This window comes from Zeus faber (assembly GCF_960531495.2).
Source record: "Zeus faber genome assembly, chromosome: 2".
NCBI lineage: Eukaryota > Metazoa > Chordata > Actinopteri > Zeiformes > Zeidae > Zeus > Zeus faber.
In genome coordinates, this window is record NC_137189.1 from 46,232,261 (window position 1) to 46,258,273 (window position 26,013).

General features: G+C 44.3%; 1 protein-coding gene across 4 annotated transcripts in view; it reads left to right on the forward strand.

The window, feature by feature from the left end:
• Positions 1-24,038, forward strand: part of pex7 (peroxisomal biogenesis factor 7) — a 40,958-nt gene extending 16,920 nt beyond the window's left edge. For 3 of the 4 annotated variants that reach the window (XM_079996683.1, XM_079996682.1, XM_079996684.1), the window contains 5 exons: positions 308-414; positions 1,521-1,634; positions 2,741-2,796; positions 14,912-15,011; positions 23,379-24,038. In XM_079996683.1, the coding sequence (XP_079852809.1) occupies positions 308-414; positions 1,521-1,634; positions 2,741-2,796; positions 14,912-15,011; positions 23,379-23,465 (464 nt within the window). In that variant the 3' untranslated portion in view covers positions 23,466-24,038. Of the gene's footprint in view, positions 1-307; positions 415-1,520; positions 1,635-2,740; positions 2,797-8,817; positions 8,878-14,911; positions 15,012-23,378 lie in introns of those variants that run through there. The other variant, XM_079996685.1, reaches the window with a different exon arrangement.
• Positions 24,039-26,013: the final 1,975 nt, after the last annotated feature.

Genomic DNA, 26,013 nt, shown 5'->3' on the forward strand with positions numbered 1-26,013 from the left:
CTCTCTTATCTCTTTCTCTCTCCCTCCCTCTCATCCTTCTCTCTCTCTCTCATCCCTCTCTCATCCCTCTCTCCCTCTCTCTGATCCCTCTCTCATCCCTCTCTCTCTCATCCCTGTCTCTCCCTCTCTCCCATCCCTCTCTCTCATCCCTCTCTCTCCCATCCCTCTCTCCCTCTCTCTCATCCCTCTCTCCCTCTGTCCCATCCCTCTCTCTCCCTCTCTCTTATCCCTTTCTCTCCCTCTCTCTCTCTCTCTCTCTCTCTCTCTCTCCCTCTCTCTCATCCTGCTCTCCCATCCCTCTCTCCAGGTGATGGGACACTCAGGGTGTGGGACGTGAAGAGCGCCGCCTGCCGATTGGCTGTCGCGGCGCACAAGGCAGAGATCCTCAGCTGCGATTGGTGCAAATATGACCAGGTGACGCCCCCGTTCTGACACGCCCACGACACGACACGCGAGGTTTGCGTGTGAATCGGTAGCGGTGGACGAATCGACACGGGTTTCGGCTTTCGGCTTTCATGGGCCTTCATCTTTTAGCGGCGGCGGAATTTTTTTCACGTGTTCAAACAAAAATTTACGCCGACCAGTTTATGGTGGAAACCAAACAAAAACGACTTCCCTAGTCACAAAAACAAACGCTTTCGATACCGTGCTCTAAATTCGGACGTCGTATTGAATCACTAAGAATACGTTTAGAAACCCATACCTCATTTTCACTTGCTTATACTTTTAACCATATTCTTTTTGGGAGCTGATGCCAAATAATTGGTCTGGCTCCCGTCTGATGCCGAGCCTCCTCGACTCCTCTTTCATCCCCAGTGAATGTCACTGGCAGGGTGACAAGTTTATCAGCGTTGATGTATGTAAATCCCTGGTTACGAGCATGTGCCGCTCGCTTTTTTAATTAATTGGGATTATGAATACTCGCGCCTATTTGTCAACAGACGCCGCCCCCCCAAAGTTTTCCTCCGTCCAGAGTTCAGTTGAGGTTGAACTTTAGGAAAGAAATACCAGAGGAGCGCACGTACGGATCCTTAGCTTGGTGCTTCTTTCGGTTGGACGTGGAGTCGAATCCGGCGTCGACCCAAATCAGAACAAATGAATAAAATCTAAAGGATCATTTGAAAAGTTTAAATGGGGCTCGGTCACTTTATTACTGTTTTGCAACGAATTCTTATTGTCGAGACATGCTGTTTATTTATCCTAATTAATATCTTTCTCTCTGTCTTAAATTTTTATCGAATCCCAAGTTTTTTTTTTTGTTTTTTTTTTTATATGGCATCCATGGTATTATGTTTTATTATGTCATGGAAGTCACAAAGGTATTTGCCTTTAAAAATACAAATATGGTGCTGGATCATTTCAAAACTGCTTTGAGATACAGATTTCACCGATTCAGTTGAGTTTATGTGATCTTGTAGTTCACTGTTGCCGGTTCATCTTTATGGAGAACAAGTCATAGGTGGAGGGGATGTTTGTTTTGATCTTTATATTTTGTAATACTTTCTTATTTCTCTCCTCAGAACATTCTGGTAACGGGAGCCGTGGACTGCAGTCTGTGTGTGTGGGACCTGAGGAACGTGCGACAGCCTGTCTGCACACTGCTGGGACACTCCTATGCCATCCGCAGGGTCAAGGTACACACACACACACACACACACACACACACACACACACACACACACACACACACACACACACAGGGAAACACACACACACACACACACACACACACACACACACACGGAAACACAGACACTGTCACACACACATAAAGGGAAACACTCAGACATGCATAGACAGACGCAGGCAAACACTCACACAAAATACAGACATATACAAATAAATAAAGTCAAACAGAATAATAATTAGAGATAATAATCTTGCTAATAATACAATAATAAATACTACATTATTATAAACACGTAAATATGATAATTAATAATAAATATTAAAAAAAAATTGCAGTCTGTCTGTCTGTTTTAAAGGGGTGTTGGTGGGTTGCAGGGAAACTGGGTCTGACAGCATCAAAACACCCACTTAGATGGACTTAACAAGCACGCACACACACACACACGCACACATGCACACACGCACACACACTGCGCTCTCCCTTGCTGACTGTGTGGGAGGTGTTTTTTCGACATGGCCAGACACCACCAATCGATAGCCTCTCGTCTTTCACCCTGGATCAACTGGTCTGGCTGATCAATCGTAGAATGAGTGTTCATTGAGAGGAGAACTCATTCTGATGCTGTCACTTTTCCTGTGTGTGTGTGTGTGTGTGTGTGTGTGTGTGTGTGTGTGTGTGTGTGTGTGTGTGTGTGTGTGTGTGTGTGTGTGTGTGTGTGTGTGAGAGAGTGTTGGTGTTTGCATAATTGTTGCCTGATGTTGATAGACTAGGAAGAGAGAGAGAGAGCACTTAATGAGGTGGACTATGAACATGAGGTTAAGAAACGAGTGAAAGACAAAGAAATAAACAAGAGAAAAAAGACAAGAGTATGAAATAATAGCAACAGGAAAGAAATTCTAACAATAATATAATCATGGAAAATCTTACGCGATATTTATCATAACATCTACTTACATATCAAAAATTATTGTTGATAAATGTTTGAAATGATTTTATTATGTTGTTACTTTTCATCCTCGAATGTACAAAAATCAAATCTCAGACTTACGTGCCTTGTTTGCATGAATTTACTCCTTTAATTCTGAGTTTCTCTGTTCCGCTTCCCTGCAGTTTTCTCCATTCAGTCAAACCGTGTTGGCGTCCTGCTCCTACGACTTCACCGTACGGTAAGATCCGACTCCGGGACTTTACACCTGGTTGTAACCTGCGTGCGCTGGACAACGTTAAAAGAGAGAGAAGGTGTAAATGCAGCAGAGTTTCACTGAGGAGACATTTTGATCCCGTCACCAAAACCTCCCGAGGTGCTCAGGGACCCATTTTGACCACATGTGTAAATGAAAAAAGTATATATACGGAAATATAAAACACAAAATATTGGGATACATATTCACTTTATTCATGCTCATTATTTAAAGTTATGTGTCTTTATATTGGCGCAATGTGGTAACGAAACTATTTTGTATTGTTGAAATGGGAAAGAAAATCAACAAATAATCAGTTTAACTTTTTTCACACAAGTACAATGATTCTACCAGTGTACAACTTGATAAAAGTAAAAGAATACTACTACTGCAGTAATAATAATAATTATAATAATAATAACAAACGTTGAAAGGTATGCGAAACAACGTGAAATCAGTGAAGGACTGGACCCTGATCACCATGTGGGACCACGCAAAGCTGAGTAAGAAACTAGAGAGAGAGAGAGAGAGAGAGAGAGAGAGAGAGAGAGGTCAGGCTGAGGTTAGATGGAGGGAGAGAGGGAAACTGATAAAAGGGGGCGGTCCAAGGATGGAAGAAGAAAAATAAATGAGGAAAGGAAGGACGACGGAGCAGAGTGAGATGCAGAGGAATGGAGGTGTGTGTGTGTGTGTGTGTCTGTGTGTGTGCGTGTGTGTGTGTGTGTGTGTGTCTGTGTGTGTGCGTGTGTGTGTGTGTGTGTGTGTGTGCGTGCACGTGCGTGTGCATGAGGCTGACATCATAAAAACTCTAATTTCAAGCAACACTGCCTCATTTTTATACGAGGGCATGCTGCATCCTCATCATCCTCCCTCACTCCACCCGCCTGTGTGTGCTTCACCTTTTACACAATACCACATGTTCACCCAGTACAACCAGTGTGTGTGTGTGTGTGTGTGTGTGTGTGTGTGTGTGTGTGTGTGTGTGTGTGTGTGTGTGTGTGTGTGTGTGTGTGTGTGTGTGTGTGTGTGTGTGTGATGGAGAGATCTGATGCGGTATTCTTAACAGGTATTTTCCTGTCCTATTAACTCTGCTTTCTCCTATCAATCCATCAATCTTCCCATTTCTTCCATAAAATTACGCTTGCGTCTGCAGGTCATTTGGAAGAGCAGAAACACTTTCTGGGAATGAGATGTGATCCTTGGAAAGACGTTGAGCCATGAGGGGACCTTTATTTTGAGTAGTTTCAAAGCATGTCAAGGATGAATTGTTGTGTGTGAGTGTCTTCATTGTAGGGGAATGGAGAGGAAATTATAGGATTGTCACAAATCTGAAAAAACACACTGATCAGCCACAACATTAAAACCACCACTAATAACACTAATACTGTGTAGCTCCCCCTTGTGCTGCCAAAACAGCTGTGACCCGTGGAGGCATGAACTCGACAAGACCTCTGAAGGTGTCCTGTGGTATCTGGCACCAAGACGTTAGCAGCAGCTTCTTTAAGTCCTGGAAGCTGTAGGTGGGGCCCCCATGGATCGGGCTCGTTGTTCCAGCACATTACACAGATGCTCCTTAGGATCGGACCCTAACCCCACCCATCCACATGACGTAGAAGAAAACATGATTCATCAGACCAGGCCACCTTCTTCCATTGCTCCATGGTCCAGTTCTGACGCTCACGTGTCCATTGTAGGTGCTTTCAGGGGTGGACAGGGGTCAGCATGGACACGCTGAGCGCTCCCATACGCAGCAAGCTGCCATGCACTGTGTGTTCTACACCTTTCTATCATAGCACCATTGACCTTTTCACCACTTTGTGCTACAGTAGCTCTTCTGTGGGATCGAACCAGACGGGCTAGACTTCGCTCCCCATGTGCATCAATGAGCCTTAGCCGCCCATGACCCTGTCGCCGGTTCACCGGTCGTCCTTCCTTAGAGCACTTTTGGTAGGTACTAACCACTGCATAGCGGGAACACCCAACAAGACCTGTGGTTTTGGAGATGCTCACAATGTGCTCCTTGTCAAAGTGGCTCAGATCCTGACCACGCCCACGTCCAACACATCAACTTCAACAACTGACTGTTCACTTGCTGCTAATATATGCCACATCTTGACAGGTGCCATTGCAACCAGATGATCAATGTTATTCACTTCACCTGTCACTGGTTTTAATGTTGTGGCTGATGGGTGTATACCATTGTCTCCTAGTAGTATGCAACTCTATATTTCTTGAGATTTCATTTTCAAGGACTCTCCATGGCAAAATCCACAAAACAAAACATCCAAACACAGCAAACACACAACCTTTATGCGCAAAAAACAAACGTAATTGTATTTTTTTTCCGTGTACACTTAAAGCAAAAAAGTCCAAAAGCGAATTAGAGAATCAGTACAGGATTCTGATGTTGTTGGAAAGCATGACAAGGCATTCTAGATGCAAACTAAATGATTTTATGGATCCTGAACCGTCTGGTCATTTATTCCGGTCAGAAGGAGCCTTTAAACCTTAAAGCCAATTTCCTTGGGAACATTAGGAATTGGAAACAAACAAAACTGACTTGAATGTGTAAGTGAGTCTGATAGTCTGTGAGATTAAAGAAATTGTTTTAAATAACATAGAAATTCAGTTTATATAATGGAAATTTATACATTAAAATAAACGAACATTTATACACGCTTCCTATTTCTTTGCATGAAATAAAAGTGTCAATACAAAAAAACCCCAAAAGAAATAATACATGTGTGTTTCAGATCTGAGACACAAGAGAAAGAGAGAGGAAGGGAGGGAGGGAGGGAGGGATGGAGAACTGGAGGGAGGGAGGTGGAGAAGGAGAAGGAGAGACTGGAAAGAGGAGGAACGCAGGCTCCGTGCCAACCCCGACACTTTTATTGATCCGGGGGGTTTAATAGCTCCAAATAGGATAGGAATTTTATTATATTCCATCCCACTCCATACCCCGCAGACACACACACACACACACGCACGCAAGCATGCACGCACGCACGCACACACACACACACACACACAGTAATAAAATGTCCACAAAGATCTTCACATACAAACAGAAACAACATCATATGCACCATAAATACTTTACAATATAATACACACACATCACACATACTGTATAGTCATAAACTGGTAAATTCCACCTGTTAGAGGTAAAATGTTATTTTAAACGCCCGCATGCTGAGACGTACATTAAGATAAGATAACACTTTATCCACTCCTGGAGGGAAATTCAGGGATATTTGGGAAAGCCGAAGACTTTTCCCGAATGAAGACGGCACTTCCCATGACCTCCCGGCCCAAGCACTGAACCATTTTCATCACGTGTGTGAGTGCCCCCCCCCCCAAGATCAATTTCTGCTTACTGAGCAGAGCTAAAGGCTTTTTGACCCCCCCCCAGAAAATCACACCGAAGTCGTATTTTTCTCGGGGGACTGTTGTGTTAATGTAATAAATGCACGAAGGGCTGCCGGCGTCGTGCCGCTGAGGGATCCGTCTCCGCTCCCCCTCCGGTGTGTGTCGGCGCCCGCTCCGTGCTGATGAGATGGCCGAAAAAACCCCCAACAGACCTCTTCGGAAACGGCTTCCCGCTCAGTGGGGCTTGCGTCTCCCCGCAAGGTCAGAGACGTCGTTTCGCGGCGGGACCTCGCGAGCGCCGCGTCCCCGTCCCCATTTTGCAATGGAGCCGCAGCCGGCCTGAACGACCTGCTCCGGCAGACGTCAATATCAATCTCAATCACTTGCCTGGGCTCAAATTGTTGGCTCGTGTAAAAAACGTTTTGAGGAAGATCTCAATCACACTTTACCCGCGTCGCAGACATTCTTAAAGTGATACGGTTCCAGATCGAGCGGCGACCATTACCCCCTCCGAGTGCAGAGTTTTTTTTTGTTTTTTTTAAACTGCAGTTCTGATCTACTGCAATACCCTCTGGATGACCGCGGGATGCCAGCTTCGGGAAACCTGCTGCTGAATGTAAATTTTTTTGTTTGTTTTTGTTTAACTTCTTCCCAGAAGAACCGAGGGTTGTTTCTCCTTTTGTCTAATTATTCTCCCGCGATAAAAACATCCGGTTTCGTCCTTGACGGTGTTTCCGGCAGAGTGGTCATTCGGGTTTTGGGGGGAAAAGTTCCGGCCCCGTTTCCTGACGAGACGGCGGCGAGCGTCTACCCGAAACTGGAAGCTTCAAGTTCCCTCTCCAGACACCGAACGGTGACATCGCAGGTGAAAACGCAACGTCCTTGTTTTTAGATCCTGTCGTCCGTTATCTCTACACAGAGAGAAACTAGGAGGCTGACGTGAGCCTCCATGTCCCACTGGCGCCCAGACGGAGGGGCGCCAGTGGGACATGGTCGTTAAATATCTTAAAATATTAGTTTCTGTCACACGCAGCATATTGAGATGTGCGTATAAATACATGAACGTATAAATACAATACAACAAGTTGTCGGGCGGGGCCCAAATGGGGCTCAGATCTATTCATTTAATTCATTTGATCAGGCCCGGTGCTCCCTCCTTTCACTCCTCTCTGTATGAGTCTCGTAGGAGGGATAATGTTCTGTTGTGACAATCATTTCGGAGATGTTTAGCTGTTGTTTCCAGGGATTGTGTGTGTGTGTGTGTGTGTGTGTGTGTGTGTGTGTGTGTGTGTGTGTGTGTGTGTGTGTGTGTGTGTGTGTGTGTGTGTGTGTGTGTGTGTGTGTGTGTGTGTGTGTGTGTGTGTGTGTGTGTGTGTGCTCACACACCTACGTGGGAGATTACGTGTGTGTTCAGTGTTTTCTTTCCATAGTAACGGGGTGGAACGTCCCAAACAACCATTCTAATTATCAGGCCTCCCCAAATGAAAGTGTTTTTTCCAACCGGATATTGTGTGTGTGTGTGTGTGTGTGTGTGTGTGTGTGTGTGTGTGTGTGTGTGTGTTTGTTCCTGTTCCTGTGTGCTTGTTTGTCTTTCTGAATACGAGTCGGGTCCCGCACGTACGCAGAGCCTCTGTTCAAACGTTCCTTGTTCCTACATGCCTGGAAGTACCGCGTGTGTGTGTGTGTGTGTGTGTGTGTGTGTGTGTCTGTGTGTGTGTGTGTTGTTTTTGTGTGTGTGTTGTATGTGTGTGTGTGTGTGTGTGTTCAGACGTATTGATCAGCATTGTGTGCAGAAGCCTCTAATCACCTCATTAGAGGGAAAAACTTTCTCTTTACATCTGCAGCCATCACTGTCTCATTTATCTGGCCAGCAGCCGTGTAGTGTCTCCGGGTATTCAGCCTCATCGAACTATTAAGGATCTCTGTCTGTCTGTCTGTCTGTCTGTCTGTCTGTCTGTCTGTCTGTCTGTATGTCCGTATGTCCTTCGATTATCTCGAAAACCGTTCATCTGATTGTCTTCACACCTGGCGGGCGTGGCGCTGGGGACCCAAGGACGTGCAGCGTGGAATTTGGTGCAGTTTGGACGCGCGACACGTGTAATATTAATAAACTTTCAACAAAGCGCGAACAGCGAGCCAGCAGGGGGCGGGGCTTCAGGGCTCTGCGACTGACTCACTGAGACTGTCTTTCCCCGGTGCACGACTTGAACCTGCAGCCTCATCTTCCATTGTAGAACACAGGACTGAACCCTGGACGTTTTGTTGAACTGTGCCGTTTTAAAAGTCTTTACTTTTACCGGGCCTGCACTCGTTGCATTGTATTTCAATTAAATTCCTGATTTTAAACCATTTCCTTATTCTAAATACACAATGGGTGACCTGTTTCGATATGAATGCTGGAAGAAAGAAAGAAAGTGGAAGGTGGAAGTTTCTCTGCGGGACTTGAAAATGTAGTCTTGTGAGACCCGACAGAAAATAGAATGGCGACTCCCGTAGTGAAAACGCATGCATTTGGTTTGATCTGAGATCTCATCACATCTGATCTGACCTGAGATCTGATCGCATCTGATCTGATCTTTCTGTCTGTCTGCCTGTCTGTCTGGCTGTTTGTTCTTTCTCTCTTCTTTCTGGTGATAGAATGTCAAACAGACGATCCCAGGAGAGGCCGCTACACTGAATGGGCTCATTATTTTGATAACATACAGAAACCTTTCACGAATCAACCGCTGGTGCGTTTTTATGGAATGCACCCGTTTTGAAAACCATCATATTTGTAGGCCTCCTTTGACAACTCTGTATAATGATTAAAGTCACTCTCCTCGTTGATTGTTTCACTGTCGTGACGTCCTCTTCATGCCCATTAAATATAAACTTTTTCAATTTTAGGCTTTTTTTTTTTTTTTTTTAAGGTTTATCAAATCTCTTGACCTCACATTCAATTACATCACAAGTTATTTTGAACGTCATTTTATCCAAAGCAGCTTCCAAACTACTACTACGTTCGCCATTTGTCAGATCTTTATCAGTAAAGCCTTCAATGAGAACCAACAACACAATGTTTTTAATTTAATTTAATTTGTTTACATTTTGAAGTATTTCTTTATTTTATTCTGTTATTTCAAATGATTATTATTTCAAGGCTCTCTATGAGCTGTGTGTGTGTGTGTGTGTGTGTGTGTGTGTGTGTGTGTGTGTGTGTGTGTGTGTGTGTGTGTGTGTGTGTGTGTGTGTGTGTGTGTGTCTGTGTGTCTGTGTGTGTGTGTGTGTGTGTGTGGGTAATAATAGTGTATCCGTTCCTTAACGTGATGTTTACTTTAGATATGCTGTTCTGTCCTGCTGTAAACCACAACTCTGTGTGTGTGGTGTGTGTGTGTGGGGGTGTGTGGGTGGGTGTGTGGTGTGTGTGTGTGTGTGTGTGTGTGTGGTGGTGTGTGTGTGTGGGTGTGTGGTGTGTGTGTGTGTGTGTGGGGGTGTGTGTGTGTGGGGGTGTGTGGTGTGTGTGTGTGTGTGTGTGGTGGTGTGTGTGGGGGTGTGTGTGTGTGTGTGTGTTGGGGGGTGTGGGTGTGTGGTGTGTGTGTGTGTGTGTGTGTGTCCTGTTCTAATTAAAGCATCATAGAAGCTGGCGCCCTAGGACTGATGTGAATGATCGCACCTGCTCTCCTTCTCTCACTGTCCTTTCCTTTCTTTCTTTCTTTCTTTCTTTCTTTCATTCTTTCTTTCTTTCTTTCCTGTCCATTCTTTTTGTCTTTTTTGTCTGTTCTCTCTTACTTTTTCTGTTTCTTGTCTGCTTTATCTTTCTTTATTTCCTTCTCTTTCTTTCTTTTTCTGTCAATTTTCTCTTTCTCGTCTGTTCTTTCTTTCTTTTGCTCTATTTTTGTTTGTTATTTTTGTCTTTCTTTCTTTCTTTCTTTCCTTCTTTCCTTCTTTCCTTCTTTCTTTCTGTCCTTCTTACGACCCCTGTTGACCACTGTCGGCTCCAGATGTTACATTTTTATGATTTTTTTTTAACCCAGCTAACAAGGTACAGTAATGACTTATGACATTATGTGCAAAAGTTTATTACGTTATTGGTTCAGAAATGTTATTACATTATTGGTTAGTTATTACATTATCGACCTTTATTACATTAAGAACGGAAAAATTATGACGTTATTGGCAGTTATTACATTAACGGTAGTTATTACATTATTGGCTCCAACAACCCCTTGTTTAGAAAACATCAAAATCCATCAAAGGTTTCTTTCCCTTTTCTCTCCCACACTATCTTCCTTTCTTCCTTTCTTCCTTTCTTTCTTTCTTTCTTTCTTTCTTTCCCTTTTCTCTCCCACGCTCCCCTTTTTTCTGTCTATCCTCTTTCCCCCCTCTCTCTTTATATTCTTTCCCTCTCCCTTTTTATTTGGGTCCTATTTCATGTCATACTTCACTCTCTCTCTCTCTCTTTCTCTCTCTCTCTCTCTCTCTCACTCCCCCCTCCTCGTTATCTTCACCTGTTCCACTTCTGCCGTCCCCCAATCCTCCGTACTTCCGCTCTCCCTCGCTCTGCGCCTCATTCATTCTCTCGCTCTTTCATGACTATCTGTTTCCAACAAGACTTTAATTAGGCTGTTAGTCATAATCATCAACACATACACACACACACACACACACACACACACACACACACACATACACACATGAATGGCAGGTGAATGGGCTGTACTCCTAAATGGAACACAATGGTGGTTAAATAATAATAGGTTACCGTGGAAACAACCGACAAAAGAGGAGGGAACCTCGTTTATACAAACAGGTTGTGTATTTGACTTACTGTGTGACATTCATCTCTCACTCTTTCACACACACACACACACACACACACACACACTTCAAACATCGGACCTCTTAATCCTCCCTGAGTCACTCGGGACGACCCTCCTGAGCGGCTTCAGACCTTTCATACTTGTTGCTATTGAAGTTGTGTGTCGTGACTTTGATTTTCCGGTGAAATATTAACTTTTAATTGCTTTCAGCGTCGGAGTCGGACTCGCTAAGCCCCCAAAGAAACCCAAAAGAGGCTCGTCGACCTTTGCGGATTCTGGGCGTCAGGCACAAAGTCATACTGCCGCGTGGGAAGAACTGAAAAGGTCCGCCACGAAGAAAAAAAAAAAAAAAAAAAAAAGTACAGATCTTTTGTGAAAACAATGAAAAGTTCTACTGAGACTCCACCACAAAACAAGTCTAAAAGAAATGTCATTAGAAAAAGTTAAAGTAAAAAATAAAAGACTATAAGGCACGGACTGTTGTGTTGGTGCTGCATTACCGGTGATCCTAGATGCCAAAACATGCAGACGTCTCCGAGGTGATTTCTGTAGGAACTGCGGAATATTGTTGTGATCCAAAATCCGCCAACTTGCCGGATTAAAGTGGTAATCCATCAGATCGTCTGTGTTGGGTGGACTCCCCTACAGGACTCAGAATTCTGTTTGGAAACAAAGTTTATTTTAAAAACATAATTTTATTTTTGTTTTCGCTCTAAAACACTCACTTTCTTCTTCGTGAGGTGATGGATGATATATTTTATTCTATTTATTTTGCCAATGTTCATCCATTTCAGCAGCCCAAAGCTCTCACCCTAACCCCAACCCTTTACTGACCGTAACTGGCTCTGCTGCTATATCTAATTCACAATCCACCACACCTGCCTTTCGCCTCTTGTGCATGCCCCATCCTGGCATTGTGTCTTCCTTGCCGGGAAAGGCGGACCCCGCCACCAACAGTGGGGACAGCATATAGAGGAGCACGTGCAGAACGCAGATACTGTACATGAAATGACCGTTTCTTATATAGTGGCAGATAAATAAACTATCAAATATGGGATTTATTTCACAACATAATCTTATGGATTACCACTTTAATCTCTTCAAGGGTGAATAAAGTTAGTTGCTGAAGATACGTACTCTCTCTCTGCTTCTTAGAGTAAACGCTTTAGCCGGCCCGGAATGAAGCTTATTAGGCAACGTATCGTTTTCACTGTGAGACTTGTGTACAAACGACTTAAAGTCCGTGTAAAGTGAATTCAGTGAATTTTTTTTTTTTTACACTTTATAAACACATTATACATATTTGAAAGTTATTTCTGAAAACATGTGAAAAGACTGAACCATGTAGTACTGAATTGAGTTAGACCGTTAAACGGTTTCTCATCATTTTTGTGGTCCGGATTTTTTGGGCGGGGCTGAATCAGGGATGTGTGATGTAATGTGTTCCTACCTGGCATGGCCGACCGCCCCCAACGCTATGTAAACGCCGGGTCGAAATTTGGAGCGTGAGCGGTGATAAGCTCAGCTAACAGCCCAGAGTTTGGGCGCCTCGGCAGCCGGAACAAAAAATAACCGTCTCGTTGGTTTGACCGCTTGGGGTTCGGTTAAGTTAGCATTAGCTTCATGCTAGCAGGGCGTGGAGCGCCGACCTGGCAGCGGGGAGTCCCGCAGGCAGACAGCGGCGCTTTGAGGTGTGAAACTACAGACGCAGGACTTGGTTCAGCACAATATTAAAACATGCAAGTTACTTACTGTAATGTTAACGTTTAACATGTTACGGCCATCGGCGTGGTTTCAGCGTCTTCAACGGACACGCCCACAGCGTCTCAGAACAGAGGGAACCACCTTTTTTTTTTTAAGCCTCATTCTCTACACCTGGCGATTTTTGTTATCATTCACATTTGGCTGGGTGGTTAATAACACCTTTTTCTGTGGCGTGGCAAACTCAGAACACATACTTAATTTCACTTGGCAGGTACTTTAATGACACATGGAGGAACTCAAAGAAGCGCCACCGCTCTTCAGATACCCGAGAAAGGAAACGCAGCAGCGCGGCTTCGTCGTTTCTGAATGGTCGTCTGATTGGATGTCACTCTGAAGGAAGAGTGGCGGGCCGGTCACAGCGACATGTTTATTGAATGTTTATTACACGCAGAAATACACACAAATACACACTGATACACAAGAGGGGGGGAGGAGTGATTTAAACTCATAATTCTCGATTATTCCTCTTATTGGCTGTCGCTCTCCAGACAGCCATCCATCACTCCGTGTGTGCGCGCGCGTGCGTGTGCGTGTGTGTGTGTGTGTGTGTGTGTGTGTATTACGGCTCTAATGGAGTCGATCGAAGCCTCGCTGTTCCTGCTGAAAATGGTTTAATTACATTTGCAAAGTGGATGAGCCCGAGGAGAGCATTTGCTGCGTCAGGGATTTAGGACACGCACGCACGCACACTCACACACCCATACACTCATACAAACACGTACACACGCGTGCACGCACGCACGCACACACACATACACACACATACACCTATCCGTCATGACCAGCAGGAGAAACAGTCTTTCAATTAGTCTGATTGGCCGCTGCTGGCTGCAGTCAAGACACCGCGTTTTATTGGCTTCCTTGCCAACGCTCCCTCCCCCTCTCTCCCTCTCGCTCTCTCTCCCTCTCGCTCTCTCTCTCTCTCTCCCTCCCTCTCTCCCTCTCTCTCCCCCTCTCTCTCTCCCTCTCGCCCCCCCCTCTCCCCCCTCTCTATCATTATTTCCCACTGTCCAAAACTTGTTTCTCTTGCTTTCTGTTTTCTCTCCCTCTCTCATGTTCTCATTCCCTTTCTTCCTTTTAAGAAAATCAACTCCTTCGTCATTTCTCTCTCTCTCCTTCTCTCTTCCTCTGTTTACTTTTTCACTCTTTCTCCCACATCACCTTATTTTCTCTCTTAACTTGACCAATGTTTCCTTCTGGTTCAGGTTCAAGTCTTGTTAAAGTTGCTCTGTGTTATTTTCAACCGAGGGGTACTAGTCTGTAGTACCAACAACACACTTATAAACACAGGAGTAATAGAGTTAATACAATAGTAACAGACTAAATAACATCTATGTTTACATTTTTATTTTAGTTCACTTTCCTCACTTTATGCCTAAAATGTGTTCTCTTAAGTCTTTACTCTTACTCATTTTTGCAGACTTTTCTTAATTTTTATGAATATTTTCTCAATTGTGTGTTTTTCTTTTTTAACTTCATTTGAGTCGCTTTCACTTGGTTGTTTAGTCAAATTAACTTGTTTCACTTTCTTCCATTTTTCTGCACCGTCGAGACTTGGCACAACCCGACACTTAATCCTGATGTTGTGCATTTTCCGTCCATTAGCCCGTCCATTGAAATCCTGTTACGTGGGGGTTCGGTTCTGACTGGTCGCTCACGCTGTTCACCTCCAGCAGAACTGCATCCCGGAGCTGTTTTCGGCAAATGAGATCTTTGCCGCGTTTTCAGCTGTTTAGCTTCACTGTCGCTTCTAAACGCAATATCCTTTGAAAGTTCCATCAAGGGCTCGGGAGCGCTGGCACGTATCAGGCTGTGTATAAAAAAACATGTAAAGACTACACGGGGCTTCCTCCTACCTTCACAGAAAACAGTCCATGAGGGACGGAGCTGAGAGAGTGACCTGGTGTAGTCACTCCAAAAAAAGGAGGATGCAACTAAAAATTACCAATTGATTTCATTTGCATATTTATTTCAGGCAGTAATAATGGAGCAGTTGAGATTTTCACTGTTTATTCAAATTTGACGTGAATATGAATTATTGCACATATTTGTGTGTGTGTGTGTGTGTGTGTGTGTGTGTGTGTGTGTGTGTGTGTGTGTGTGTGCGTGTGCGTGTGTGTTTTTGTGTGTGTGTGTGTGTTTTTGTGTGTGTGTGTGTGTGTGTGTAGGTTCTGGGACTACAGTAGAAGTCAGCCTCTTTTAGAGACGGTGGAACATCACTCAGAGTTTGTCTGTGGGATCGACTTCAACCTGCACATCCCCAACCAGGTAACACGCGCGCACGCACTCACGCATGCATGCACTTATGCACGCACGCACGCACGCACGCACGCACGCACACACACACAGCTGCCAGGAAACAGAATCTATAAGGGTTTTGTATTAATATTTTGTATCATAGTATGTATGTATTATATTTCGGCAAACCGAAAAGGCAATCCAAATTTACTAATTTTATGTGTTTGGCTAGAGACTCTCTCTCTCTCCTTCACATAAACACACACACACACACACACACACACACTCACACACACACTCACACATAAACACGTTCAAACACACTCTCCAGGCTTGAACAACAAACCATCCGTCAAAGCTTCCACAAAGTGTTTTGTGGAGGAAAAAATTTTTGCAAATGCTAAAGGGCTAATAAATTCCGCAGGGAAATTCATTTTTTTGACACGCTCGTCAGATTACGGACCAGGTATCCCCCCCCCTGTTGCAAGGAAACCATCCCGCTCTGGCAAAACAGCTTAAAAACGCTGACGGATTTGGGACTTACGTTAGCTAACATTGATGTTTTGCTTAGTTCTCAGCTTGAGCCCCATTAAGATTCTTGATTTGAATTAGCATGAAGGCGTGCAGCGCCGTGTGAAGGCGCAGTGGGATCTGGCTCCCGGCGCGTGTCAGGCCCCTCCGGCCCGGCAACACCTTGATGTTCCCTCCCTTTCTAAATCTCGCTGACAGACGCCCGGTCCGTAGCGGCCGCTGAGCGTCCCAGCCCCCGGATTACTCCGAAGGCGGCGCAAACTCACGGCGAAACAGAACCGTGCGAAAGGGATGTGTTGAGAGAAGAAGGAAAACATTTATGTAGCGCCGTCACTTTTTCCACAAATAAAGCATCGAACTCGAAGGTTTTGAATTCCTCTAAACTTATCTTGAATTTGTTTCAAATAAATTTCAATGTGAACGTGATCACGGAGGATCACGGAGGCGGTGGCTCGGGAGGCAGAGCAGTACCTAACCTCTAGTAATCGGAAGAGTGCCGGTTCGATCCCCGGCTCCTCCTGGTAGCGTGCTGATGTGTCCTTGAGCAAGACACTTAATCCCCTAACTGCTCCCTGGGCGCCGCTACATGGCAGCCCACTGCTCCTAGATACGTATCTAGGAGCAGTGGGCTAGGATGGTGAAATGGAGAGAAATGCATTTTGTTGCTGCAGTACTTGTGCAAGGACCATTATTTGAATCTAATCTAATCAAATCTAATGAAATAGCCACCTGTTAACAGACTTCCATCATCTGCAATCGGCCGAGATATCACTTGTATCACATATATGTTTGCGTCATGATTGATCAATTCAACTTTCCTCAAGATAAACCTTGAATCTAGATTTGGGCATTTCTTTTGTGGTTAATTGTGTCCTCAATGGACTTCCGGTTGACTATACTGACACCAGCATTTGGGGGCGGGGTACTTCTACCATCACGCTTTTACTCCTTTTTGCAGAATACCAGGTGCCATGGAGTGCCCAGAGCATAGAGCCCTTGTTTACACAGGGTTGATTTCCCCGATCACATCACAACAGGATTTGAGTAGCTATTGAAGGAGAGTTTTTCGGAAGCTTGCACGCCCACTCTCGACTCAAACTGTGACGGTCGATGAGAAAGGGAAGTGGAATACACAGGGTGGAGCTGCGGCGGTGGGGAGGAGTGTTCCGAACTGGACGTGTGAGGAGGTATGGAGCGTTTCCAGTTCCTCTGCACCGGCGGTAGAGGCTGCACGTAACGGTCTCTCGTCCTGGAGAGGTGGAGCTGTCCGCGGTGCTGAAACTGCTCCTTCACTCCCGGACTGAAAGCGCAGAGTTTGGACTTTACAAAAAAAAAAGCATAATAGTTATTTAACTCCCTTAAAAGTTATACTCGCAACACTTATGGAAGGATTTTTATGTTTTATTGCAATTATTTCATTGTAGATGGATGTGGTGGAGCCTGAGCAGTTGTACTGCGGTGTTGACTCCCTTAATGAAATGCACCGTGCCGCCACCAAATTGAGTTTGAGCCCGTTGACGGGGCAGCACACATCTTACGTTACCACCCATTTTTATATTTTTGATATCGATATTTTTTTGGATATTTGAAAATCTGAAACTAGAGGCAGCATTTAATTTCAGAAGCACCATTGTTTTTACATACGTACTTTAACATTTCGCAAATACAAATTGTAACAAAATTGTAGACATTCACTACCTTAGTTTTCAGCCGGAACGTTTTCAGCAAATATTGTTTAAATTATGAAATGTTGTAAAAAGTACTGTTTAAAAATGTCAAATGTGTGCTCAAATTCAGCAAATTTCTCCCATGTACCTCCCTGCCTGACTGAATGACTCCAGCCTAATTCACCGTGAGCTAATTTCATACTGTTGACGTTTTTAAGAATCAATAATAATTTCATAATCAATAAGCGCTGTCAGGCAATAAGATGGATGGTTTTATTATAGAAATGGCGGAAGCCTTCCTACGTAGAGTAATTAGCTAACAGCTTGGCGGAAGAAGCTTTTTGTCTAGAGATCAATAGGATGTGTGGAGGGACCAAGCGTCATTTCGGGTGTAGGCCCACATGGCTCCGAACCTGGAGGCCACGGCGGCGCGGCTGGAAGGGGCATTTACTGTGACAGGATCGTCGCGTATCGGCGGCGAGGGCTGAGATGGGAGCGCGTGGCGTCATGGCACATGTCGCCCACTCCCAATCTCCCTTTGTCTTGGCTGACAGCGGCCGAGCGGCGCCCATGTGGTGGCGTCCGTCTTTCATTGTGTGTGTGTGTGTGTGTGTGTGTGTGTGCACATGCAGTGGGCGGCTAGCAGTAATGAGTGTGTGTGTGTGTGTGTGTGTGTGTGTGTGTGTGTGTGTGTGTGTGTGTGTGTGTGTGTGTGGCAGTCGTAATGAGCTGTATTGTTATCAGACATGTCATTACAGGGAAACAAGCTGTAAGAGGAAGACACACACACACACACACACACACACACACACACACACACTGTGAGAGCATAGAGTTTCTGCACTAGCGTCACAGTTCAGTCCTTTCGCCTTTCCCTCTCCCCCTCCCTCTCTCCACAGTCATTCATTTTTTTACTTTCTGCCTCCACCCACTCGTTCTGTCGCTCCACCTTTCTGTCTCCATCCCCTCTTTCGCTCTGTCTCTTTCGCTCTGTCTCTCTCGCTGTCTCTTTCTGCCGTTCGCTCCCTCTCACTTTTCTCTCCCTATCTGTTCTGTTTTTCTCTCAGTGTCCTTAAGTTCTCTTCTGCTCCTTGTTTATCATTTCAAGTTTCTGTCATTTCAGGTCTTTTTTGGGGCAAAAGGGCCTGGATTTGGGTTTGAATCTCTTCCCCAACATCGGTCCGAGTGATTTTTGCATCTTTTACCAGTAGCTAGGCTTATTGGAAGTCATATTAAATTTCCTTCCGTCCTACTTTTCTTTCTTTCTGAGTCAAATTTGGTGGACAAGGGAAGTCAACACACAGCACAACACACACAACACAGACTTAGAAAGCGAGAGAACGAACAGCTGTGTATGAAATTACACAAACACACACACACACACACGTACTGTACATACACACACATGCATGCACACACACTGACAGACACATCCAATCGTTTATACACGCTTCACAGCTCAAACATACACATGCACGTGGATATTGCACGTGTTCAAAATCCAAAGCGACACACTCACACACACATTACACACACTGAGGGTACACAAAAAGTAAAAAGTTGCTCATCACAAGGTGAGAATACACGGATCAGTGGAATGAACTGAACGCCCTGATCAACAGCTTTATAATCAACCAATACTAATCAGATCAACAGTCAGTTGAAGCACCGGAACAATCGATTCGCTGAATATCTCTGCCTCCGCCTCCACACAGAATATACAGACGTGACACTGCACAGGCGTGATTCCCTGGAAGAGGCTTCTAAAGGAGACATGAAAAACTCATTCAATGACTTCTAAACATGTCATTTAAACTGAACAGTACCGGCCACACGGAAACAAACCGGTCGTCCGCCGTCGCTCGTGTGGACTGAAAAACGGAACTGAGAAAAAGATGCGGTTTAAATTTTTTTCCTGGGTCAAATGGGAAAGAAATTAATAATATATTACAGTATTGTATCGTAATACTTGGTGTACTGCGAAACATGAAGAATGACGATATTATCGTATCGGGACCCAAGTATCGCGATAATTGCGTAAAGTGTGTACGGTAGACCAAAACAATGAGTTTCAAACTTTTTACTGCGGACAAATGAGAAAAAAATGAATAATGTATATGTATGTATAATGTATCGCAATTAATGGCGGTATCATATCTTAATACTTGGTGTATTGCAAATCCTCATCCAACAGTATCTCGATAATATCGCATTGTGAGATCCCTGGCGATTCCCGCCCCTACTTCGATACAAGTGTGTGCGTGCGTGTGTGCGTGGTTCACACAGAAGCTTTAACTGGTCGACGCGGCGGCCGTGGCCGGCGTCGCATCTGATCCGTGCTTCCAGCTCCACGAAGCTGGCGTGATGCTACGGAGCTACAGAGGCAGCCTCACACGGTTTATTCCTGCCTAGTATTGAGGAGCAGGAGCACCGTGTGGGAAATAAATCCCCCCTCGTTTGAAACGGAGTCGGGGACGGACGACGGGGCAGAGATTTGGTAAATCTGCTGCGAGGCTGTCAGTCATGTGGATATCGCAGTAAACTGGATTAAGGAAATCTACACGTCGCTCCATTCCCCGCTTCTTCTCTCACTTGTTTTGTCTTCTCTTCTTTCCTCGTGTGTTCTGTCCTCTCTTCTCTTCTTCTTTTTTTCATATGCCATGTATGTGGGGGCACACACGCGCACGCACGCGCACACATACACACACACACACACACACAAGATGCACATACTGCGGCAGTCTTATCCCGGCCTAGCCACACGTGTCTGATTGATCACCTCTTTATAACTAGCTACAGCCCTGCACACGCACACACCCACACACACACACTCACACAAACACACACACACACACACACACACACACACACACACACACACACACATACACACACACACACACACACACACACATCCAACATAATTATATACCATCAAAGAAAAGGTTGCCCACATTCTGAGTCTGCTCCCCACATTTAAATGTGTCTTTCGGTGTGTGTGTGTGTGTGTGTGTGTGTGTGTGTGTGTGTGTGTGTGTGTGTGTGTGTGTGTGTGTGTGTGTGTGTTTGCGTGCGTGCGTGCGTGCGTGCGTGCGTGCGTGTACGTGTGCGTGTTTGGTTAAGGATGAGGTGATATACAGAAAGAGAAGATGAAGCCAAGTATGTAAAAAGATGTGAAAGTGGAGAATTATGCTGCTGATTTGCCGCATTTCCCAGAGCGCGCAGTACAGCGCAGTACAGAATACTTACAATATACTGCACTATGCACAGTTCATTACAGACTGTACCAGGCTACAGTCATATCGGGGATCGTAGAAATGTATAGTGTAAAGTGCACTTTGATACTGCTAGAGCCTTTATATTTAACTGTACTATGATATAATTTTAAATTCTGTATTTTGTACACAATAACATATAGAAGTTTACAGTGCGAGGTCTGTGACTTCTTGTTCTTGTTCACTTTTAATTCAGTTTGACTCACACCGCTTTAGAGCAATATAAAGAGAACATTACGTGCAGTACCACTGGTGGCCACGGGAAAGAAAAAAGAAACAAGTTGTAAAGTTACGTAGGAGAGATTTCTGTTATTTTGAAAAAGAAAGGACGGTTTAGGAGGCGAAGAGCTCTTCTTTATTTGGTCTTCCGTGATCTCATTCTGCATCCCTCTTCTCTTCCCTCTCTCCTGGCCCCTTTCCACACCTCTTATCTCCGCCCTCCTTTCGTCATCCCCCCCCCTCCCCTCTCTCTCTCTACGTCTCCGCCACGTCCTTTCTTTCTCTCCATCTCTCGCACTGTTTTTTTGCTGTTCCACTTTACTGCAGTGTTGGCCGCCGCCGCCGTCTTTCTATTGTATCGTACTGTTAAAGTTAATTAATGGAGGGCGGTGCGCCGCTCCACGGATGAGTCACCGTCGCTCTGCCTACTCACGCCCCGCCCGGCGCTTTGGCCTCCTGGCTCACTGCGTTCACACATGCTGCGACCACATCCGTCATAACTACCAACAGTCAAAAAGTCAAAGCCCCCCCTGTTGTAGATTCAAACAGCTTGGTTCGAGTAAAAGGTTGATGGTTTAAACAAGTTTATGAGTCTCCACTGTAAGAGTTTTACATTTGTTTTCGTATTTGGGGTTTTGTATTTCAAGGGTTCCATTGAGTAATCACAATCTTTCCTAATCTATTTTTCTCGGCCCATTGCCCCATGAGAGAATGGACACATAAGAATAGAGGACGCAAAGAAAGCTAAAATAAATAATAAATATAATCAAATATAATAATCTTCTTCTTCTCCTTTCGGCTGTGTCGCCCATAATAATAATAAATAAAAATATAATAATGATAAATTATAATGTAATGATGAATACTATCATTATTATAATTATATGCACAGCATCTGCATTTGGAGTAAGCTATATAAAAGTACACATTAGACCTGTAACAAGTACAATTATAACAGCACATAGTCGACCTATAACACAGCTATAACATATTAGACATAACATTCCTATAACAGCACATAGTCGACCTATAACAGACCTATAACATCCCTATAACATCCCTATAACAGACCTATAACATCCCTATAACAGACCTATAACAGCACATAGTTGACATATAATGGAGATATAACCAATAAAGATAACAAGAGTAATTTTATGAAATAGAACAGAAAGTAATAGATATTAAAATTGAATAGAATTTCACATTTCCAAGAGGAATTTGATGGATTTGTGGAGCTGGGTTTTTCCTTTTTGTTGTTTTTTTTTTTTTTTTTTTTTTTTCACCCAATTATCCACGCTGAGTTCCCAGTGGTCCTTTGTCGGTGCCCGCAGAGATGAAAGAGAGTTGGCATGGCTTTCAAGTGATAGCCACAGCCCCACAGAGGCATGTAATTCAGTTGATAGCCATATCCCCAGTGAGTCTCCCGGAGCCGGAGAGAGCGAGAGCGTTTCATGCATTCCAAGTGGCCATTCCCTTTTATTTTTAAAGGTACCTCATGTTTTTCTTATGTCTATATGTCAATATTCAAAAAAAACTCTACAGTTAATGACATCTCAATTATAACTGGTATGATTGATCTCATAAAATTAATCACAAAATGATTCACAATAAATACTCAGCAACCATGCTGCCACTTTGAATTAATAATTATTGCACACATTCTGTATATTCTTTTTATTTTTGTAGGTTTCGTTTTTTGCAAGCTGACTTTTTAAACGTGCCGCCAACGCTCCAACCCGCACCCAGACAAAATCCACCTTGGAATCGTGCACATGTTCCACGTAGATGAAAACGTGTAGCCGCTCAGCCTCCCATTAGTTCTGTTTCAAGTTTTGCGGAAGGTTTGGGGGTCTTTTTTATAAGAGAGAGAGACAATAAAGGAAAAATGGAAAATATCTCGGGCAATTCCATTCGATGAGGATTAAAGACGGACAAATTGACTGAACGTTGGGTGGATCAATACACTGAAAGGACCTCCGGGCTCGCAGCAAGACGGACTCCACTGTCAGCCACTCGGATCGGCGCCGCCGGCCGCACAGCTCTCATTCTGAATGACTCTGTCCTCCGACGGTTATTGGAGGCAATTTGAGGCCTTTGATGGAACAGGAGTTAATTTTCTCCCGTCTCTCTTCTTCCCTCGCGGTGCACTTACCCCCCCCCCCCACGCAGCATCAGGGCAGGGTCCACAGACGACACTGTCTCTCGCTTTCAAAAGCACCACTGAGATACGGCGGAGCTGGAGGAGACACAGGCCCCATTGTCCGTCCTCTAAGCTGTGTGTGTGTGTGTGTGTGTGTGTGTGTGTGTGTGTGTGTGTGTGTGTGTGTGTGTGTATGTGTGCGTGCGCTTGCGCGTGCGCATGCGCATGGGAGCTTTCACATATGCTTTTATGTGTGGTACCACTTGTGGCGACAGATCAAAGTTTCAAAGTTACGTAAGGTGTATGTCTTTTTAGCCTTGTATGTGGTGTGTGTGTGTTTGTTTTACTATACTTGTGGTGACCGGTCTTCGAATTGACTGTTTATCTAGAAGTGCACCAGAAACATGGGTCCTCGTTTACCAGGTGTATTTACATAGACCTGACTTTGATAGCTGTGTGTGTGTGTGTGTGTGTGTGTGTGTGTGTGTGTGTGTGTGTGTGTGTGTGTGTGTGTGTGTGTGTGTGTGTGTGTGTGTGTGTGTGTGTGTGTGTGTATCCGCAGGTGGTGGACTGTTCGTGGGACGAGACGGTGAAGATCTACTCCCCCGCCTGCCTCTCTGGAGCTGGAGCACACACTGCCACGCCCTAGAACACACACACACACACACACACACACACACACACACACACACACACACACACACACTCCATCACTTGAAAAGGCAAAACCACAACCCCTGTTTCTACAGGCACCAATGTGTCATATATATGCCATAAAATACTATTTTTTATTAGTATTGTTTGTTTCTTGCTGCATGTTCATACACACAAACAGTTGCATGACCATAATTCACGTTGCCTTATTGCCTCGTGGACAAATTTGGTGTGAAAAATGTAAAACTTTATTTTTCCACCCAAATGTACTTGAGGTGTAAGCTTCATTCATTTTGTGTCAAATTTCAGTAGTAAAACCTGGATATAACTGTGGCATGATCCATTCCTGCTATAAAATATTTTTCCTTGGTTAAAAAATGCCACAGTTCTTAACAAAGACGTTTTGATGCCCTTGTTAGTTTGTGTGTGTGTGTGTATGTGCGTGCGCGCGCGCACGTGCGTGCGTGTGTGTTTGCGTGCGTGTGCTTTGTTGTCATGATCTCTCTGGTTTTAAAGTAAAATGTCTCCTGTGTCTGATTGAAATTCAAACATTAAATATCACAACTGGTTCAAGTGGGTTGTCTTTATTTTATATTCAGTCATATATTCAGTATATTCTGTCTATCTATCTATCTATCTATCTATCTATCTGTCTATCTGTCTATCTATCTATCTATCTATCTATCTATCTATCTATCTGTCTATCTATCTATCTATCTATCTATCTATCTATCTATCTATCTATCTATCTGTCTATCTATCTATCTATCTATCTATCTATCTATCTGTCTATCTGTCTATCTGTCTATCTGTCTATCTATCTATCTATCTATCTATCTATCTATCTATCTGTCCATTTTTAGGGGAGGAGAGAAGCTAGTGAGTCTGTCTATCCGTCTGTCTAACCATCTTCTCTCCTCCTTTCTCCAGCCTCCAGTCAATTTGTCTGTTCTTTTTCTGCGACCCTCCTTCAACTCCATCCTCTCATCCTTTCTCCCCCCCAAACACCTCTGTCCATATACGGTATCTCTATCTAGTTCTTCTGCGGGCAAATTCCTCTCCCTCTCCCCTTCCCTCCCTCCTTCCCTCCGCTTCCATTCCCCCTTTTCTTTCCCCCTTTTCCCCACGCACCTCCGCCACCCCTTTCTCCAGCCATCCATCCCCTCCCCCCCTACTCTTATTCTCCCTCCATCCACTCCCCTTCCACCTCTCCGCTCTTTCCTTCACCCCCCAACTCATTTAGATCACCCGCCCCTGTCCCACACACACACACACACACACACACACACACACACACACACACACACACACACACACACACACACACACACACACACACACACACACACACCACATTACTATGACAATGTGGCTCTCACCCATTCATAAAAGATCTACCCATTCTGCAATGTATGTGTGTGTGTGGTTCAAACTACATCCACAACTTCTCTGCATTAATGGACCCCATGTGCCTCAAAATACGTTCCTCCACAATATTATCCCCATGAATATTGCGTTAAGAGCCTGACATTTCCCATTAACGATTTGTACGTCAATGGAATACAGTGCATATACTAGTATTTCATTTTTGGGACTTTTATTAATTTTCCCTCACTCTATACTAATTTGACAAGTCACAGACATGGACTGTGGGCTGTAACATTTATGACATGCATTAAGTTAAATTACGGCGGACTTAATTGCCTATAAAATGTGAAATAATGGATATATGCGTTGGCTTCCTCCTGAGGATTGTCTTCTTCTAATCCGCGGCCTGGCCCTAATCTTTTTAGCCATGGCTAAAAAAATATATAAATAAAAAATAAAAAATATTAAAAAAAACTTTGAAGGCGTCTTCTCCCCGAGTCTTCATGTCTTAATTGGGAGCTAATGGTCCGTGTGTGATAAGGCCCCTATCTCGGCCCCCTCCTCCCCGAAACTGATTTCCTGATGAAATATTTCAATTAAAATATTGTCCAAGTGATTTCCACGCCTATTATGAATTATGTTAATGTTCTCACCGCGCCTAATTGACTATGCCGGGGAAGGGAATAAGCAAATTGACATCAAGAAAAAAAAAGGGGGGGGGGCAAGGAGAGAGGGATTGTGAAGTTTATTGTAAATAAAATAAGTTAAAGTTGGATTGACAGCGTAAATGTCAGGATGGAGGACGCTCCGGTCACAAGACGCAACTGTTTTCTGTTTTTTTGAACAGAGTTTCTTCTGTTCCCTCATGACCTCCAGGCTTTCAGCGAACCTGCAGATTATTTCTTATTGCCTGGAGGAGCCGAGCTCTCTCTTGGTACGACATATCAACATATCACAATATCATCATATCAACATATCGACATATAATTTCGACATAGCATATCATATCAACATATCAACATATCATATCAATTTTTGGTGGCGATAGTGGCTCCGCCCCCTGCAGTCGCCTGCGCCGGCGCTCCAAACATCGGCAGTTACCTCATACAACCGCGATGCACTCATGGATATAAAAATTTCCCTAAACGAACAACTTTGGGACTTTTTATCCGTGG